General features: G+C 34.3%; 1 protein-coding gene across 1 annotated transcript in view; it reads left to right on the forward strand.

Moving 5' to 3' along the window:
• GBE1 (1,4-alpha-glucan branching enzyme 1) overlaps nt 1-20,178 on the forward strand; it is a 268,030-nt gene that overhangs the window by 42,659 nt on the left and 205,193 nt on the right. Inside the window, 1 exon segment of the mRNA XM_025449943.3 lies at nt 7,131-7,300. Within this exon segment, the coding sequence (XP_025305728.2) occupies nt 7,131-7,300 (170 nt within the window).

A 20,178-nucleotide genomic window follows, 5' to 3' on the forward strand; every position in this document is an offset into this window, starting at 1 on the left:
CTCTCTCTCACTGTGTGCCTATCATAAATAAATAAATAAATTAAAAAAAAAAAAAAAGTACTAACTGCTGAGGAGGAGGTTGGCTCCTGGCAGTAGTTGCTGTCTTTATTGGGTCATCACATCCTCCGGGTTGCTGTTCACTTTTATGATTCTGTATATTGATCTTGATACAGCATCAAGTTGACGAATCGGCTTCTTATGCGAGATCATGTATTTCTTTACAAAGTTGGTTGTTCGGTCACACAGGACCTTTAGGAAGAAGGGGAAAGGATTTCTCTGAGGACTCCTACCCATTTTCTAGATCTTCTTGGTCAAAGTTTGTCCCGTGAAGCCTTTATTCCTCCACACATCCATGTTGTAGAATCTGACCTCCACTGGCAGTTGCTTGCAAGCCACAATCTCCATCAATCCAATAAAAGGAGTGCACGAAGCCTGGATGGCCAGTGGGACAGAGTGAGTCCATGAGTGTAGTCCAGTTACAGTGCATTGTAACTCTCTTATATTTTAAGAGACTCTTCTTTATGTTGATCTCAAATGCAGCAGTCATATTTAATACTTTTATTGTCCAAGTGGTGTTTATTCATTTCATGCAAAGGTATCATACTAAGCATTTTTAGATGTAGTATCTCATTTGATTATCAAAGCAACCTTATGTGAAGTGGGTTCTGTTATTATTCTTAGATTAGGAAATTTATTAGTCTTAGTTATAGCTGGCAAGAGGTAGGATTGGGATTCAAATCCCAGCATAATAATTCTAATTTTAAACCTAAATCTAACCATTGTATCACTGTTACTTAGCCACAATCTGAATGTGTTAAGTGCTCACCAAAAATTTTTCATTGAGTACTTACTATGTGCTAATACTTTAGATGTTTGGTTACATCAGCATGCAAAACAGATAGTTTTTCCTTTCTTTGTGGAATTTATATTTTAGCTACTTCTGTTTTCTGGTTAAAAACCTTTACCAATGCCCTACGTAATGCTTTCCCACTTTGCTTTTTGTTTTACTGTCTTCTACACATTACGAAGAATGTCTTGAAGCCATGGATGTTTTAATGTCTTTCATCTCTGTGTTTGCAGTGCTTAGCATGGCAGTGGATCTATAGTAGATGTTCAGTAATACATATGGAATAAATGGATGGATTTTGCCACTCCTTGTTCATCTCCTTTACTTAAATGGTCGCATCTCTGGTGTTTCCTGATAGGTGAAGTTGTGTATACACTTAATTGAATAGAGATTAGGAGAGTGATAGGGATTTTTAAATGGAAGCATGGAAATGCATATATTTGTTGATTATGACATTTAAACATTTAAAAATAAGGAAAAGCATTCAAAAATAATAAACCACATGTAGTATGATACCAATCTCAAAATTCTTTTAATTGATCAATCTTGTATAGCAGAAGAGTCTACAGTTCCCTGTGCTTTTAATATGGAGTCTATTTTTTAAAAAGATTTATTTATTTATTTATTTATTTTTGATAGACATAGAGAGAGAGAAAGAGACAGATAGGAGGAGGGAGAAGCAGACTCCATGCTGGGAGCCTGACGCAGGACTCCATCCCGGGACTCCAGGATCGCGCCCTGGGCCAAAGGCAGCTGCTAAACCGCTGAGCCACCCAGGGATCCCCTATTGAGTCTATTTTAATGAACATTTCATTAAATATGGACTCTGCCTACCAAAATTCATCCTTCATATTGCTCCCTTTAAAGCCTGTCTTTGATCATATCAATTGTCTCCTTTTTAAAGTCTTTAAGGGTTTTGTTTTTTGTTTTATTGTCTAGTTGAAAACTGTCTTTTCCATCCTGATTGGCTTCTAGATTCCTACCTGTTCTCTTGCTCTGGTTACACACAGCTTCCTGTCATGTCAACAAGAACCTCCCAGTTTTTACACATGTAATGTTCTTCTCTGTCTTTAGCTTTCAAAATATACTACTTATCCTTCAAGATACAGTATAAAGCCTTTTCAACCTCCTCTTCTCTCACTAATTCCTTCTGGTGTCTTGCATACTCTCTAGTTAATGCTTACTTATCCCAGCCGTCTTCTGTGGTGAATTGAACACTCTTCCATTGCACTAATGAGCTTCTAAAGGGAAGGATTTTTATTTTATGTAACTGAATTATTTGTACACAATAAATACTTTTGTCCTGTAATAAATATTTTGCATTTTTGTTATAGAATATTTATCCTTAATTAAGAGACATAAACTGTTCACTTTAAAGTTCCAAATACCTAAATCTTCACTTGACAGTTTTAATATGTGGATAATTTTGCATATTCTGGATAGTTTTCACCTGAGAGGAAAGTTTCTACGAGAAATCTTGAAGTCTTTTTAAAGACTGATTTAAAAAGCTATTTTTTTATTTCAAAAATCCCATTCACCCCTCTTTTAACCATATTTCTCCTTTTTTAGCTATTAAAAATTCCTGGTGAGCTTTTGCTTCTGTGCTTTTTCTTGCCTCTAACCCAAGTCTCCCTGGGGAAGCAAATGACAATATAAAATCTTGAAAACTAAGCTAGCAGGAATGGAATTTCCCCCATGGGTTCCTTAGGTTTCAAGACCACTCAGAAACACTTGAGAAAGGATTCTACATCCTAGACATTTCTAGATAATGTATGATCCATCTTCCTTGACTTATCTCTCCTATGTTCTCAACTCTGCCTGAAATTAGAAATTCAGTACTGATCTAAGATGAACTATCTTCCAGGAAAGCAAAGATTTCAGTTTGTTTCATTTTTTTCCCCTCAATTTATCTCTTGCTACTTCTGTAAAATAACCATTTTTCCCCAGTCAACACAATCTATTTAATTTTTTCCCCAAACTTTCCATAATCCATACATTAAAGTCAATATAGAGTACTTAGTGTTATGTGTTAGTATGCCTTTATTTGTAATTTCCATAGCAGGAAAAAAGATGGTAAGATTCTCAAACACTTTTGGAATTAAGGGGAAAAAATCCTTAATGTTTGCTGATAATTAACAGGTGTATTAAAATCTAAATAAATGCTATAAATTAAAAAGCATTTTACAGCATTGCTTCTCACTGAAGTAGAGAAAAGTTGTAGCCAACAATTACTGAGCACTTGCTGGCTACTGTGGGGATGGCTCCCAGTGTGATTTTATTAATTCCTTAGAGCCTATAATGTTTTCCCTGTTTAACAGGGGAAGAAACTAAGGAAAAGGGAGATAAGTGACTTGTTCGAAATCACATATAGTATATAACAGTGTTAGGATATAGCCTACACTTTATTTCTAAAGACTAAGCTGATTCTCTTAATTAAAAGATTAATAGCTTTATGAATGAAACTTTAAGGACTTTCTTTAAATAGAAAATGTGACATTTAATTTGAGATTTTGGTCTCTTGACTCACTTCAAGTATACCTTTTGTAATGAATGATGCTTCACTCTCTATTGCTTTTTACCTTCTCGACCTTGGACAACTTAACATATTTATCTGTACCTCCGTTTCTTCCTTTGTAAAAAGGATTAAAAACATCAATGTAGAGATCAAATCTGATGATATTTATAGCGTTTTATATCTGCACAAAATGCTAGTTGCTGTACTAACTTCATTTTATGTTCTTTGGTTACTAAGAATTTGACCTAGTTTTTAAATATCCTATAAATTCATAGCAAAATATTAAGAGAGATGACTGTAGTAGGAGAGGGCACAGGCATGATGAGCTTGCTGTATCCTCAGGCATTTTCTTTTTTGAGCCACAGTGATTTCAAAGTGGAATGTGTATTTCTGTATCAGAAGCTATAGGGCTGACCTTGAGGGAAGTCAAGATATTTAGTTAAAGTAATATAACGCTATAATCCTGTTTCTGTTGAAATTTTGGTAAATGAGACATTTGTACATATTTTATGAAAGTTCTTATGAATGATTTTTTTAACTTAAACCTTAAATCTTAAGTGTGTTTTTAAGATATTAGGCTCATATTAACAATAAAATTATTGCCACATTTGTTTAATCTCCCAGAGTTCTATCTTTTTTATCACTAATTTTCCTTGTATTATGTATATATGTGTTTGTATTCTTTTGACCCTAAGTCCAACTTAATTTTGTTGATTGGTCCTTACTGTTTATCATTTTTTTGAATGTTGTTACTATGTTGTTTAATATGGGTTAGAGTTTTCATACACTCAAGAATTATAGCTGAATGATAAATTTGTAACAAGTAAAAACAAAACAAAAAACCAAAAAACGCATATTCTCATAGAACTCTGAGAATATGAGAGGGTTTGCATATTAGTATCTCATATCTATAGATCTTTTTTGTTTTGTTTTTTGTTTGTTTGTTTTTGGTCGAGGTCAGTATTTTAAGGATTTTTGAAACATTGCCAGTGTTTAAATTTGGAGGGTTCATAGAAAAATCTCAGAATTTTTTTTTTTTTTTTTTTTTTTTTTTTGTTCTTGAAAACTTTGATCTGGCAAATTACGCTTGGTAACAATGGGCTCAGGTATTAAGTAGAAGCTTTTGTTTTCCATGGGGTTTTTACTTACCATCTTACCAGAGTTCCTTTCTATATTATTTTCCATACTCTAAGGCCAACCTCATCTTTTCTCATCAGGCTTGCACTTTTGTGTTTCTTATGTGGGGCAGCTTCTCATATATGTGATACCTGTCTGGTTCCTGTGGATGGTTCAGTTTGTGTCCCCGGGAGTAAGGACTGTTAGTGAAACTGGGGTTATGCCATTTTGTTAAAAATCTAATTTGTTTTAGTTCATGGATTAAATATAATTTTTATACTTATAAAACCATGGATGTGCACATATGTGTGGATGTGAGTGCACTTGTATGTATTGGGTATATATACAATACAAAAGGGCAACTCAATACCAAAGACCCCCAAATAATCTGATTGAAAATGTGCAGAGGTCATGAATAGACATTTTTCTAAAGAAGACATACAGATAGCCAACAGGTTATGAAAAGATGCTCATGAAAAGATGCTCAACATCACTAATCATCAGGGAAGTGCAAATCAAAACCATGAGATTTCTTACACCTGTCAGAATGGCTAGTATCAAAAAGACATATAACAAGTGTTGACAGTGATGTGAAGAAAAAGGAAGCCTTGTGTACTATTGGTGAGAATGTAAATTGGTGCAGCCACTGTAGAAAATAGTATGGAGGGTCCTCAAAAAATTAAAAATAGAAACAACATATGATTCATTAATTCTACCACTGGATATTATACAAAGAAAACAGAAAGACCAATTCAAAAAAATATATGCACCCTATGTTTACTACAGTGTTATTTACAATACCTGAAGTATGGAAGCAACCTAATTGTCCATCAGTAGGTAAATGAACAAGGAAAAAGTGACGTGTACATACATCCACAATGGAATATTACTCAGTCATGAAAAGAGATTATAAGATCTTGCCATTTGTGACAGCATGGATAGACCTGAGGGTATTAGCTACTAATGAAATAAGAGAAAGACAAATACCTTATGATTTCATGTATATGTGAAATATAAAAAATAAATGAACAACAGACATAAAAATACAGAGAAATACAAAAGGGGGTCAAAATATTTCACCCACGCCTACCACTCCTATAGGCCACCTCACTCCATTGATCTGATTATGTAGTACATTTCTTACTGTCATTGAAGCAAATGTGGTGACTGTGGTGGTGGTAGGAAGTCTTAAGGCCCCCGTCTACCTCAGGCCATTGGAACCCCACCCCTCGAGCTGAGAAAAAGGCCCTGTGAAAATGGATCTGTATCTGTATCATAACTATATCTATATTTTCTTTATGCAAATATGTGCTTTTCAGAATACTATTTTATAACTTCTTTCTCTAAAAGCAATCTGTTTTGGGCATCTTTGCATATCAACCCACTTCTCTCTACTTCTTCCTCCTCCTCCTTCTTCCTCCTCCTCTTCCTTCTCCTCCACTTCCTCCTCCTCCTCTCCTCTTCTTCTTCTTCTTCTTCGATTTTATTTATTTATCTGATATCACAAATAGGGGGATCAGCAGGGAGAGAGAGAAGCAGGCTCCCTGCTGAGCAGAGAGCCCAATGTGGGGCTCCATCCCAGGGCCCTGTGATCATGACCTGAGCTGAAGGCAGATGGTTAACTGACTGAGGCACTCAGGGGCCCCTCTATCTCATTCTTAATGACTCATGTAATTTATTGTTTGAATGTTCCATAATTTATTCAGCTAGTCTTCCAGTTGCTGATCTGGTAGGTTATTCATGGTTTGGTGTTGTAAATAGTGCCATAATGATTATCATTGTGTACATAAATGTCATTGCTTCCTTGTTCTAATCTGTTGGTATTAGTGACAATAGTAACATTTTTTAAGTGTAGCTGTATGGACTCTGTGGATCTGGGAGAGGGCCAGGAACAACTATGTGCTACTTTTGGTCCTACTTGGGAAGGAATCTTCGATTTCTTCTCATGGCCACTAGCTTTTACAGTTTGACATGATGTAGCATATTCTTCCCATGCTTAGTTGCTATATGCAGAACTTGGCAGAGTACAGCCTATAGACCAAATTTGGCCAATAACTGTTTCAAAAATAATGTGTTATTGGCATCAGTCATACTCATTCATTTACATGTTGTCTACAGCAGTTTTCATGCTTCAGAGAGATAGTTGAGTATTTGTGAAATGGACCAACTATATACCCTTTAACAGGAAAAGTGCCAAACCCTGTTGTAGGGTAATTTTATTTATCTTGCTGGCTTTTGACTATTTTTCTTTTATTTTCTTAGGGGTTAGAAGAGAGAGACACATAGGGAGACACATAGGGAGGCTCCTTCATTATACTATTTTGACATAGAAGTTGCTATAATGCTGATTTTTAAAATTTCATGGAACATATAGAACAATCATATTTTCTCTCTTATACCAAAATGCATGAAATTGCCAAAAAATTTTAGATTGGTTCAGTTTAAGAATGGTTTTATTCTATGAGGTAACTGCTACCTATATGTGAAATTTTTCACATTATTCCTCTTTAATATCTTTTTTCTTTCTTTTTCTGAATAAGAGTAAATAAAGCATTTCTTTTCCTGAATAAGAGTAAATAAAGCATTAATTACAGTCGCTTTCCTGGAAGACGATTTTATTTTCTAACTTCCTTCTTTTGCACTTTTTCAAAGGTATAAGCGGTTTAATGAGACTTTGAACAACATTGGAGAGAACGAAGGTGGTATTGATAAATTTTCCAGAGGTTATGAATCATTTGGTGTCCACAGATGTGCTGATGGCGGTTTATACTGCAAAGAATGGGCCCCAGGAGCAGAAGGAGTTTTTCTTACTGGAGACTTTAGTAAGTGTTTGAAAGATTTAAAGTTGGTTATACTATTTCATTTAAAAACATAGATTTGTTATATTTCATATATTTATATGAAAATTAATGATTACAAATATCTGACTTTTCAGATAGAGCTATATGATTTGTTAAGTCCTTATGTTCACTTGGTACTGGTGTTCCTGCTGAAATGTAATGCATGTGTTCCTGAAAAACTTCTATGTTCTGTAAAATCATATACTAAAAGTAAGAGTTTATGAGAAAAATAGTGCGAGGCAGACTGCTTGAAATTTATCCGACTTTGTTAGGAAGCCCTGACAAAATCAATAGCAATCTGGTAAAAATACTGGTGTAAGTTAAATCTCCACTAGCATTTGCACCTGGTTAGCTGGCATTGTAGTTCTTAGAACGTTTAGAGCCTAATATCCTTTTTTGAGACCTCAGTAAAAGTAGGCATCTAATCTAAAGGGTAAACTTCATCACTCCGTTCTTTTTATTTTTGTTTTCCGTTTTTTATAATTTAATCTCAATTTTTTTTTTTTTTTTGTAACAAGTATCTTCTCAGCCTTCTTATTTGCCCCATCAGTTTCATTAGGCAGGAAACCCTATGGAAAGCATAGTTGGTCTAGACAGCAGGGTTCTAGCTTACAGTCCAGTGGGAAGAGGGACCTGTATGTAAATAACTATAATATAATTTGCTCAGTTTTATTCTAGTGGTATAAATAAATTACTATAATAGTGACAAGGAAGAAAACTCAGTTTTGGAAGTAGAATAATGATAAATAGGTCTTGGCAAAATGTTCATAATACAAGGAAATATCAGAATAATTATCATCCTTTGGTGTTGTGAGAGTACTATAGTATTTAAAAGTTGATTTTATCAGCTTTAAGGGTCGATATGCTAGTATATTCCATTTATATAACATTCTAGAACTGGCAAAGCTTTAAGGACAGAAGACAGAGTTGTCAGGATTTGGAGGTAGGAGTTGTGAGTTGATTACACAGGATCACTTCTTGGGGTGATGAAAATATTTTATGTCCCAGTTATGCTGGTTGTTACATGACTGCATACATTTATCAAAATTTATAGACCTATACACTTAAAAGAGTATATTTTATGCATGCAAATTATACCTTAAAAAAAGCTGACTTTTAAAAAGTTTGGTTTTATAATTGTTGTCTAAAAGTGTACTAATAGAAATATAATGTAAACCACATATGTAATTCAGAACTTTTAGTAGCCATATTAAAAAAGTAAAAGGATGGGACACCTGGATGGCTCAGTGGTTGAGCGTCTGCCTTTGGCTCAGGGCATGATCCCGGAGTCCCAGGATCGAGTCCTGCATTGGGCTTCCTGAAGGGAGCCTGCTTCTCCCTCTGCCTGTGTCTCTGCCTCTCTCTCTGTATCTCTCATGAGTAAATAAATAAAATCTTAAAAAAAATAAAAAATAAAAAGTAAAAGGACAGTTGAATGAATTTTAATAATGAAAAATTTTATTTAATCCAGTATATCAAAATATTTTAATATTAATATAATCGGTATAAAATTCATTGTGCTATTTTTGTTCTTTTGCATTCGTTTAGCTCTGATATTTTTTCATTGGCAATACTTGATCTATATTTAGATTTAATAAAATTTTCAGTTTAACAATACAAACCCAAGTTTTTTCCAACATTATTAAAAGTGCTAGTAATGGAGTTGAATAATAGTTTTAAAATTTAAATTTAATAAAGTAAAATTAAATAAAATTTAAAATTCAGTTTCTCAGTTGCACTAACCTTATTTCAGGTGCTCAATGGCCACATGTGTCTACTGGCTACTCTATTGGAAAACACAAGTCTAAGGACTTCAGTACCCCAAATTAGATGAGGCCTGTTTCTTCAGAGTTATTGAAAACTTCAGGGAAAGTTTTGAGAAAGACCATGTGATCTGCTGACTTAGATTGTTTTGTTTGCCTGATGAAAATTATGAAATTATATAAAATTATGGGGATAAGAGATTTCTTAAATTATTGTTAAAATAGTCATTAATAATTTTTTTCTTACACACAGACATTAATATTTCTCCATCTTCTTTATACAACTGCTTTGACTAGTGTTTTTTTGTTAAAAGACTATTTAGATATCAACCTATCTTTAAGGCACTTTTTGGCATTCTATTTTATTACTTCTTTTTCCGGCCATTTATAAGACTGAGAAGTATTGATTGAGAATGTGCGCAAGTTAATTTTTACATAGAGATACAAAAACTACTATAAGAACCTCAGTTAAAATTTGGTACCTGCGTTAGGTACCCCCTCTCACATATTTAAGATTAATCCCACTAGGTAGGTTTTAGAAACATAAAAATATGGGAAAGAAACTATATGAAAATTAGATTTAGGAACTAGCATAGGGATTACTGCTGATTTATTACAAATTGTGCCTTGTAATTATAGTTGGGCCATATGTGCATTTGGAGAACTGCATTTTGAAATTTTATTTAGGATTTAACTGCTTATATATTAAAAGTATAATAATTAAAAAATTTTGTAAACAGAAAACTAAAAATATCTGCTTATTTTAATGTTAAAATGCCCTCTATTAAAAAAAAAACTATCCTTTGTGAAGGTATATCACATAATTTAAAATCTCTCCATACTTGGGATAGCATTTGGTAAATTATTTTCATCAGCAAATGTTTACTTCATGTCCAAGAACATGAAGAACATCAGATTTAATCAATGAGCCTTTTTTTTTTTTTTTTATGATAGTCACAGAGAGAGAGAGAGAGAGGCAGAGACACAGGCAGAGGGAGAAGCAGGCTCCATGCACCGGGAGCCCAACGTGAGATTTGATCCCGAGTCTCCAGGATCACGCCCTGGGCCAAAGGCAGGCGCCAAACCGCTGTGCCACCCATGGATCCCAATCAATGAGCCTTTATTTTTACTGGAGAGCTGGGAAAAACTAAGATACATGAAACTGTGATAGAAAATTGGAACAGGCAGTATGCTGGGAAAATTTAAGTGACTAATCTCTTTTCTTATCTAGATGAAAGAATAGCTTTTCTGCCTAAAGTTACAGGGTCTGAGAGTCTCTGTATACATAAGATCTCAACTTGTTCTCACTAAGGAGTTTTCACTTGAAAAAGTTTGAAAATTAAGAGTAGAGTCAAGCTTTTAGGTTAATAATGCATTTAAAAGAATGTCTTTGGAAAAAAGTGTACCTGTGAATAGTGAGCATTAATTTGTTATGATTGTGTAGAGCACAGAATTTTGATGATAATAACTTAGCTGAAAATGTACCCTAACATAACTGAGCTAACCATGCCTTTAACACAAGGAATTCTATATTTTGCTTTTCCCTATTTATATTTTCTTTACTTTTTTTTTTCTTTAAGGAGAATTGAACAAGAAAAAAGTCATTTTTCTTTGTTGAGCTTTTTCTCAGGATCAAAAATAGATGACATAATTTTATTGTTAAGTCTTCTAATGCATAAATTTGTACTAAACCAAAAGGAAAAGAAAATGGATATTAATTAGCTAAACAGTTACAGTATCTTTTTTCATTACAAAATGCGTATGAAGATTAATTAAAATCTTGTTCTTGGTAGTTTTGCTGATCATATTAAAATGTTCTAAAAAACATTTAAAAAATTTAAAACATTTAACTATATTCAGGACTGTATTCACATTTATCAACTGATAGGTTGACAACAATAAACTTAAAAGATTATATAGAATTAATCTCCAACTATAACACTGATCAGTTTTTAGAATTCTTTTTCCTTTAACACAGTTTTACTTTATACGTACTTGAAATACTGCTTTAAATAAAAACAATTGGTTCACCTATTGGCAGAGATTTAAAAAGTAACATAATTTTATTTATATTTTTACCATCAAAGTGTACTATAATTTAAAATATTCCTGGGATGGCTGGGTGGCTAAGCAGTTGAGCATCTGCCTTTGGATCAGGGCGTGATCCTGGGGTCCTAGGATCGAGTCCCACATTGGGTTCTCTGAGTGGAGCCTGCTTCTCCCTCTGCCTTTGTCTCTGCCTCTCTCTCTGTGGCTCTCATGAATAAATACATAAAATCTGTAAAAAAAAATAAAAAAATATAAAATACTGCTTTTGTAGCTACCTCTTCTCTCAACCCCCAAAGATAATAATATAAAATAGATCTTCAGACACCAGTAACAAAAACTTTATTTCTGCTAATAGTTAAATTGACTATTACTAATATATACCTGAAAATGGAAATTTTCTTAATTGAGTTTTTACCTACATGATTAGACATTTGTGGTATTTTTTCAGAAGAATTTAAAGAATGTCTAGACTTTAATTTTGTATTATGAAAAATTATAGTTGTAATCGAAATACTTTAGCTTACTGTGTTGTCTTTCTCTTCTAATCATTTTAGAAAAGGACTGTACTCTGTGTTCTTTCTCTGGGCTTGTTCATAATATTGCTAGTAAATTCTTGTTGTTCTGTTGTATTTTTTTGCCAGCTGATTTGAAGATATTTTAGGTACAACTACTTAGAGCAGTTAAATACAAATGATCTTTAAGGAGGAAATTGCCACGATTTGATATGTAAAAAAAAAAAAAAAGTTTGAAATCATAGTTGAACTGTTGAAACACAGTTCTTCCTTTGGCTCAGTGAGGATAAAGTAATGATATTTATCTTACTTGTCTAAACTGGGTTGTCGGATACATTAATTAGATTGTAAATGTGAAAACCTTTTTAATACCTATTCAGTGCTAAAGAAATTTTAATTGACAAGATTGAAAAACTTCTCTCATTTTAAGGGTCTTTTTTTCTTATTAGATAAATTACTATTAACTTCAAAAGACAGTTGACTCTTGCTTGAGTCCAGTGATTTAGTCTGTGTTGTCCAAACCGAAGTAGATCTAGCTTTTGCCATCCACATTTTTAAAACTTGGAGAACAACTTCACTTTAAATATATTACATATATTTTTATTTATTTGAGAGAAAATGAAACAATAATTTCTTTTCCTTTCAGTCATTTTGTTTAAAACTAGCTTTCTAAGCAGCTACAGCTGCTACAGCAACCCAGGACAGTGGATGGATAATGACGTTCATCAGCATTGGAATCTTACCACCCAAAAGTATTTCTGGGCGAGCTAGAAACTACTTAAAGTTTGGAGATGAATTTCTAAAACTTTGAATCATCTTCAATACAGCAAAGATTCATTCTTTAGAAAATTAAATGCGATTTAAAATATTCTTGGAGTTTTGGAAGTAAACTGTGTTTATTGCAGGTTGCTATATAATTGAGGAAAACTAGGTGCTTCCCAGTAGCTAGATGATAATAAGTAGAGAAAAAGGCAGTAAACTACATATGTCAATATAAAATAATTGGGTTCTATTTGCTATAACTGAAAACATTTCATTTAAAATTACTAAGTCTGGGAGCTAGGCACTTTTCAAATAAGCTAAATGTCTATCACTGATGTACAAAAAAAAAAAAAAAAAAAAAAGGAAAAAATAACACCCTGATTTATGCCTGTAGAGGAATCACAGATATTTTTGCAGAGTAGGAAAAATATTAAGGAAAATTTTGCCTGCTTCCTGGACAAAGTTAGTCTGTAATTTTGTTTTCAGTTATACATTTGCCCAGAAGTTTATATCATCATTAAAGCCTTTGTATTTCTTAATTCCCCATGCTCTGAAACAGTGCTACTGAAAGCATACTCTGTGGACCAGTGTGGTTCTGTGCACTGTAATTGTTTTGCAGTGATGTGTTGACAGAAATTGGGATTGCAAGCATTTAGAAACTTTAGTTGCAGTTTGACAGAGAATTTTTTTTTTTGGTGAATTTATTGATAATATAAAAATTGAGGCTTAAATTTTGAAAGTCTTTTTTTTTCTTTTGATTTTTTAAATCATTTTATTGCATTTTACATAAGATTTGGTCTAATAGATTGGAGATTTTTTTTTATATATATAGGTAAGTCATTCATCATCACAGATGGTTGGAGAAACACTGATCTGAAAATTAGTGATTATTTATTGGTTTAGAAGTTTTTTATGGTTGGAAGGTATAGTTATGGTGTCAACCTCCTTTATAGAGTCTTCCTTGAAATAAATCTACCATTGCTTTGATAGATAGATAGCCACTAACATGGCTGTGTTAGCTTTCGCTGTGGTATGGCATGTTACAAAAAACATAATGGTTTGCAACAGCCAAGACTACAATTATCAGCTGTGCACCAGTCCCAAGGGTCAGATTCTTCCCAGGATCAAAGATGATGGAGCAGCCCCTGTTTGCAACATGCTGATCTCCTGACAGAGAGAAAGAGTAATGACCTCCTGTTATGGCTTTAAAAGCTTCAGCTAAGAAGTGACAAATGTGATTTGTACTTCCATTACATTAACCAAATAGTCTGGCCAAGCCTTATGTCAATAGGGCACAGAAGCAGAATCTTCTTTTATGGAGGCTCATGAAAATTTGGGAATAGTATGAATGTTCCCCATGCCCAAAAACACATATTCATAAAGTGTAAAATTTCTGGATTTTTTGATACTCTAGATGTCATATAGTGTGTGTGTGTGCATGCATGTGTGTGTGTAAGTGTAATCAGAGTGGCGTTGGTTAGGTGGGTGCAGTACTTCTCTCCACCTTAATTGTTGAGGTTTTTTGCTGGAGTCTCTACTGACCTCTGGATTCAAGTGGAACTTCAAGGAGTTTTTCGTCAGGTAGATACTTTCAACTTTCTGTGGGTCCTCTGTGAATGCGTTTTTGTTATATGGGTTCTCATAAGTTTGGCTCATTGGAGATTGTGATGTTTCTAAAAAGCAAATTTCTGGGGTGTTCCGAAGACTCTTGATATTTATTTCGGCAAAGAGGTGGCAACTGCTACGTAGAAGTAGAAAGCTTTAGGACTATTAACAAACCAACACCAATACTGAGAAATGGCCTCATTGATGTATGTAAACTTAAAATAAATAATCAGCCCAGGCGTTTTGTAGAAAGTTGTCAGGAGTTTCTCTAGCTTTCCAACCTGTTGTTGATATACTCACCCCCTTTATCCATTTTCACTGATAGAATATTTGTTTTCAAGGAGTAGAGGTACAGTGGAGGTTCACTTAGCTAATGTCTACTTACCAAACTTAGTGAATTTACTTCTGCTTGACAGGCTCACCACAATGATACTGACAGCTTTCCACGGGATACTAAGCACACATGGGTAGTTGACTGTTGTCTACTGTATGTATGCAGTTCTGTTTAGTAGTGAGCTAGTTTCCCACCCCCTTCAAATCCTCTGAATGCCAGTTCTTCTCATTATAATTCTGCAATATAATATATAAAGTGATGAACTATTAAGTGTGAGAACAAAGAAAATTATTAAGTATTGGGAAACTCTCAGTAAGGACAAGTTGAAAAAAATGATTTTGAATTAAGTGTGCACAAATGAACTGTGAGAAAATGATATAAATCTAACAATTTGACATGCAGATTACTTTGTACCTTTTAGCTTTTATGCCTCTATAAGTCAAAGAGAATTGGAAATATAAATATTTCATTGTATCTGTAGGTTCATATATAAAAAATACTATAAAATCCTAATCAGAGGACCTAAGGAAAAATGGCTTTAATCTTATATCAGAGTATGAGTGAATATTTATATTTGTATTTTAAGTAAAACAATTTTGTTTTTACTGTTTGTGTGTGTTTAAACATGTTATACATATTTTATCATTCTCTGCTTTAACCAATATTTTCAATATATGTACCAACTCTGCCCCAATTGTGCTGAATCAGAGAGCTTTGTTATAATGCTTAATGGGATTATTTTTATAGGGAAGCATCCTTACCTCCCGGGATTTTAGGAAATTGCTGCTAGAGACCTTAATGCTAGAAGGTAGATTTTGAACTGTGTGACATAAATGATAATTTTCTAATCTTGTGTTGGTTTTTCATAAATATCCTGTTAAAAATTTATGCTGTTTGGATACTACAATACTTTTTGTTAGGTTTCAGTTTTGGTATTTCCCCTGAAGTTAAGGTGTGTAAAATTATTTTGTTTGTGGTTGTTCATCAGCATTTGTCTTTTGAAAGTGCTCATAATTTTATCCACTGAAGTGACTTTATTAAACTCACCATTTACTTACCCCAAGACAGTGCATAATTAATATTCTTTTATCAAGTTAGATGTTTTCTCAAAGAAGTGTTTTGGTTTTTTCTTAATAGTCATATCTAGCCCCAGGTGCCATTGATGATAACATATGTCAACATCTCTGTATCCTGATCATAACTAAACTATTCATTTTATGTTCAAATTGCATTATTCTAAGAAGCTGTCACTTATGATAGACATTTTAGGCAATTCCAATTTAATTTGTTGATTTTTTTTTTTTTTTTGTTATGCCACAGACGACATACCTGAGCATCATTTTGCACTGTGGAGAAGTTTATAGAAACGTAGTCAATCTGTAAAAGGTGTATAATACTGTTTGTTTTTCTTATCCAAACAGTTGTCCCAGGCAGGTCAACTGAAATTTGCTGATGGGTCCTAAAGCTTTGTCTTGTTTACTGCCAGGCTTTGAATTTGTAGCTCTCTCTTCACATCCTTTTTCCTACGACTAGCTTGTATTCTTTACATTTTCAATCCCTGTCCAACAATTTTCTTCTTTAAGAAAAAATATTGAATGTTTAAGCTTGGGTAGACCTTGAAAAAAATTAAAAGGGAAAATTTTGTTTCTTTGTTGTGTGGCAGTCCCCCACGTGAAATTGAAAATATTAATTTTAATTTTGACTGCCAGAGACCCAGCTGTCATGATAGATTCCTGAAAAAGTCACTTAGCCATCTTGGTTGCTTATAAATCGTGGCAGAAGTAACTCAGATACATTGTTTAGAAATTAGGAACCTGTGAAAATAATACTACATTTTCTCAGCAAGTGTCAGTGACCTTCAGTAGTGATATGTTGTGCAGTGTCACTGCCTAACAACCGTGGAGACTAAATGATGTTTGACCTAAATTTTGTAGGCTTATTACATACTCCCACTTCTCAGTGTTTTATTTTCTGTCATTATTTTTTTTTAACATTTTAAAAGATGAGCTGTTATTCACATATCATAAAGTTTACCATTTCAAAATAGACACTTCAGTGGTTTTTAGTGTACTTGCTGTGTTGTACCACTATCACCACTACCTAATTCCAGGACATTTCCATTACTCTAAACAGAAACATCTAACTGGTAGCAGTTAAGTCTCAAATGTCCTCTCCCTCCATTCTCTGGCCACTACTAATCTATTTTTTTTTCTGTTTCTATGAATTTGCCTGTTTTGGACATTTCTTATAAATGGAATCATATAATATGTGTGCCCATCTTTCCAGTTTCTTTCACTTACATAATGTTTTCAAGGTTCATTAAGAGTGTAGCATGTGACAGTCCTTTATTTCTTTTTTTGTGGCTGGATAATATTCTATGGCATAGATGTACATACCTACATTTTGTTTATCCATTCTTCAGTGGCAGGACATTTGGGTTGTTTCCACTCTGGCTATTGCGAAAAATGCAATTTGTGCATTAAATTTATTAACATTTGTGTACAAGATTTTATATGAACATGTGCTTTCAGTTCTCTTGGGGCGCCTTGATAATTGATGCTCTTATCATTATTTGCCCTAAGATCCTTTTATCTACCTTGCTTTGCTCTGCACCACATTTCCCCAACTCTCTAGGCCTCCACTTCTGTGGAGTTGGCTTAGTGGGAGGTGCTAGTGGATTACTTAAGGGTAGGAGGAGGGAGAAGCCAGGGACTTCTCCTCAATCCCTTGCCTACTCCTCTGTCTAAAGTGAGACTACCTGTTTCTCATGCAGCAGCAGTTGTGTCTTGTTCTTGTTGCTTTTCTCTCTCTCTGAGCTCAGCTCCCGCCAGCTAGGCTTGCCTTACTGCCAGCTTCTGTTGAATGGCCCTGGCTTCTGAGTTCCAGTTAATCCTGCTTCTCCTTTAGGGGTGTCACCAGGTTCCTGTTCTTGCTCATCTCTATTTGAATTCTTAGTTCTTCTACTTTCTGTGTAAGCAGTTACCAGGCTCTTTCTTGGAAATAGGTAGCTTGGTTTCCACTCTGGCTTCTCATCTCTGGAATAGTATTTCCCTTCCATCAGGAGCACTGAGTTATGCAAATACACAGGACACCTTTCACATTGTATTGTAGATATTTTAAAGCACCCCTGGAATGGTTCAGCTCAATGGCTCTGTCTCCATTAGTAGTAGTAATATTACTTAGTATTTTCAATGATTTTTTTAAAAGTTACGTTTATTAACTTTGTGAATTTTTAAATCTTTTTTTTGTGATAAAGAGATATGTATTAAAAAATTTCCGTTCTTTTTTTTAAGATATTATTTATTTATTTATTTGAGAGAAGGAGAGAGAGTGCAAGCAGGAGGAGGGGCAGAGGGGGAAGCAGACTCCCCACTGAGTAGAGAGCCTGATTCTCTGGAACCCTGGGATCATGACCTGAGCTGAAGACAGATGCTTAACTAACTGAGCTGAGCCACTCAGGTGCTCCAGAATTTCAGTTATGTTATTCAAATTTCTAGAAAACTTAGTAATGGGAGATATTGTTAAACTATTTTTTATATTATAGCAAATTAGTTATGCTTTACTTTAAACAGGATTTTGATGTTTTCTCTATTAGAGAATAGTTTCATCTTCATCATGCTTTGTTAAATCTAAAACAACTTTTCCCAATGTGTGGTCCATATGTCACTTGTAGCAGAGTAACCTGGTGTTGGTAAATGAAGATTCCAGGGTAAATAACAAATCTTCTGAATCACAGTCTTAGGGTAGAGTTTAATGTTGATGATGTATTAACCTCCTTTTTGAGGATTGGTATCATTTAGATGCTAGTGGCTAGTGTCATATATTCCTCCTTTTCATCTTCCCCCCCACTCCCATTTTCGTGAGGAAGTTATAGACATAGTTTCTTTTCCTCACACATAGTAGCAATGTGCAACCTAAAAGAAGTGACCTATATATTCTTTATTTAGAAAGATTTTATAGAAGGAGGAAAAAACTGTCTCCAAAGAATCAGATGGTCACATTTTAAAGTGGAAAGTGGAGAGCAATGAAACATTATTTCAGATTCCTGGGGTGGAGGAAATTTGGTTGTTATGCCCTGGCCAATTTATTATTGGTGTGTAGACAGAGTTGAGACATTTTCAGATATATAGGGATGCAGAAAGTTTATCTTCAAAGCATTTTCTTTCTTAGGATGTTACATATGGATACCAGCAAAATAAGGGAATAAATCAAGAAAGAGGAAGACATGGGATGCAGGAACCCGTGACTCAGGTTCAGGCAAGAGTAAAGGGGAAAGAGAATTTGTTAGGTTGTGCAACAGGGATAAGAGAACAGACAGTTAGGAAGGGACCAGGTGGAGAAGACTCCACAGTGTTCCCTGGGAGGAAAATGGCAGAATGGAGAAACCATCTGGGAATTTAGAAAACTTGAAGATATGAATCAAGCTTTGCAGTAGAAGAAAAAAGTAAGGCTCAATTTAAATATGATGCTGGAAAGAGTCTTCTTTAGGTGGCTAAGGATTAAAGTTTTGTGTGCCTCGAGTAGATTTGTATGTTGAAGCCCTAACCCCTAATGTGATGGTGTTTGAAGGTGGTGAAGTAATTAGGCTTAGATGAGGTCATGGAGACCCTGTGATGGAATTAGTGTCCTTAAAATAAGAGGAAGTAAGACTAGAATACTCTTTCTGTCTTTGTCCCATGTGAGGACATGGAGAGAAGGTGACAGTCTACAAGCCAGGATGAGGGCCCTCACCACGAGCCACATCTTTTGGCATTTTGATCCTGAACTTCCCAGACTTCATACTATGAGAAATAAATGTCTATTGTTGAAGCCACCCATTTTGTTATGGCTACCCAGACAGACTAATAGAGTACACATGGTCATGTTATTTTACTGTGGAGAAGCCTGCAATCCTAGCTTTCTACTTGGCTCTGCAATGAACAATATTTACTATAACATAAGAACCATTCATTAGTTTTTAACTTTTTAATTAACCTGTAGAGGTATCACTAAACACTTAGGGTTTTAATTGTTTTTGTAAAAATAATACTGAAAGATTTTGGAAGATATTTTTAAAAGGCTATCATTATATGAATGACCATGACCGTATAATTAAAGACTACTCATTAAAAATGTACATGGTGATAAATATTTATATCTATCTATTTGATATATATATCAGTGTAATATATCTAATATACTTGCCACTTGATGAAACAGATATGCTGGGAAGATATATGCTTAATTTAGATATTGCTTTATGGATGGAAATATGAAATATGGATGGAACTATTTATCCTAATTAGAAAAAAGAAGTGACAAAAGTTCTTAATTGGGACTGATGGTGAATGAACCATGTGCAGATTGATAACCCTGGGCACATTATAGGATTTTATATGTTTGCTTTGGTTTTTAAAACAGGCTACTCTAATTTGCTTTCTCTATTCTTGCTATATCAATTGACTGATAAATGTGCCTGGCTCCAATGAACAAGGTGTCATCTCTAGGTGGTAATTATTTACAGACTTGCTTCTGTTGAAGAGTTTTAGTTGTGAGTCACAAGATTTTAGCTTCTCTATTAGTCATGGAGCAGTAGGACAGAGATGGCATGCTCAGGGGTTTCACTGGAGAGAGTTTAATGAAGGGCTTATTACAGAAGGCTGGTGAGGGTTAAGGGAACAAGTAGAATTGGAAGCTGTTGCCTCTTTGGGCATAGGTATGAGAAAGAAGGGAGTGGTTACTGGAACATAGTTCAGGCTGAAGTCATAAAAGTCTAGTTACAGGATCCAGGATCTGGGGCCAGAGAGAAAAGCAGCCACTGCCAGGAGGAATTAAGGATGAAGTAGGTGTTAAATA

This window comes from Canis lupus, chromosome 31 (genome assembly GCF_003254725.2).
Source record: "Canis lupus dingo isolate Sandy chromosome 31, ASM325472v2, whole genome shotgun sequence".
NCBI lineage: Eukaryota > Metazoa > Chordata > Mammalia > Carnivora > Canidae > Canis > Canis lupus.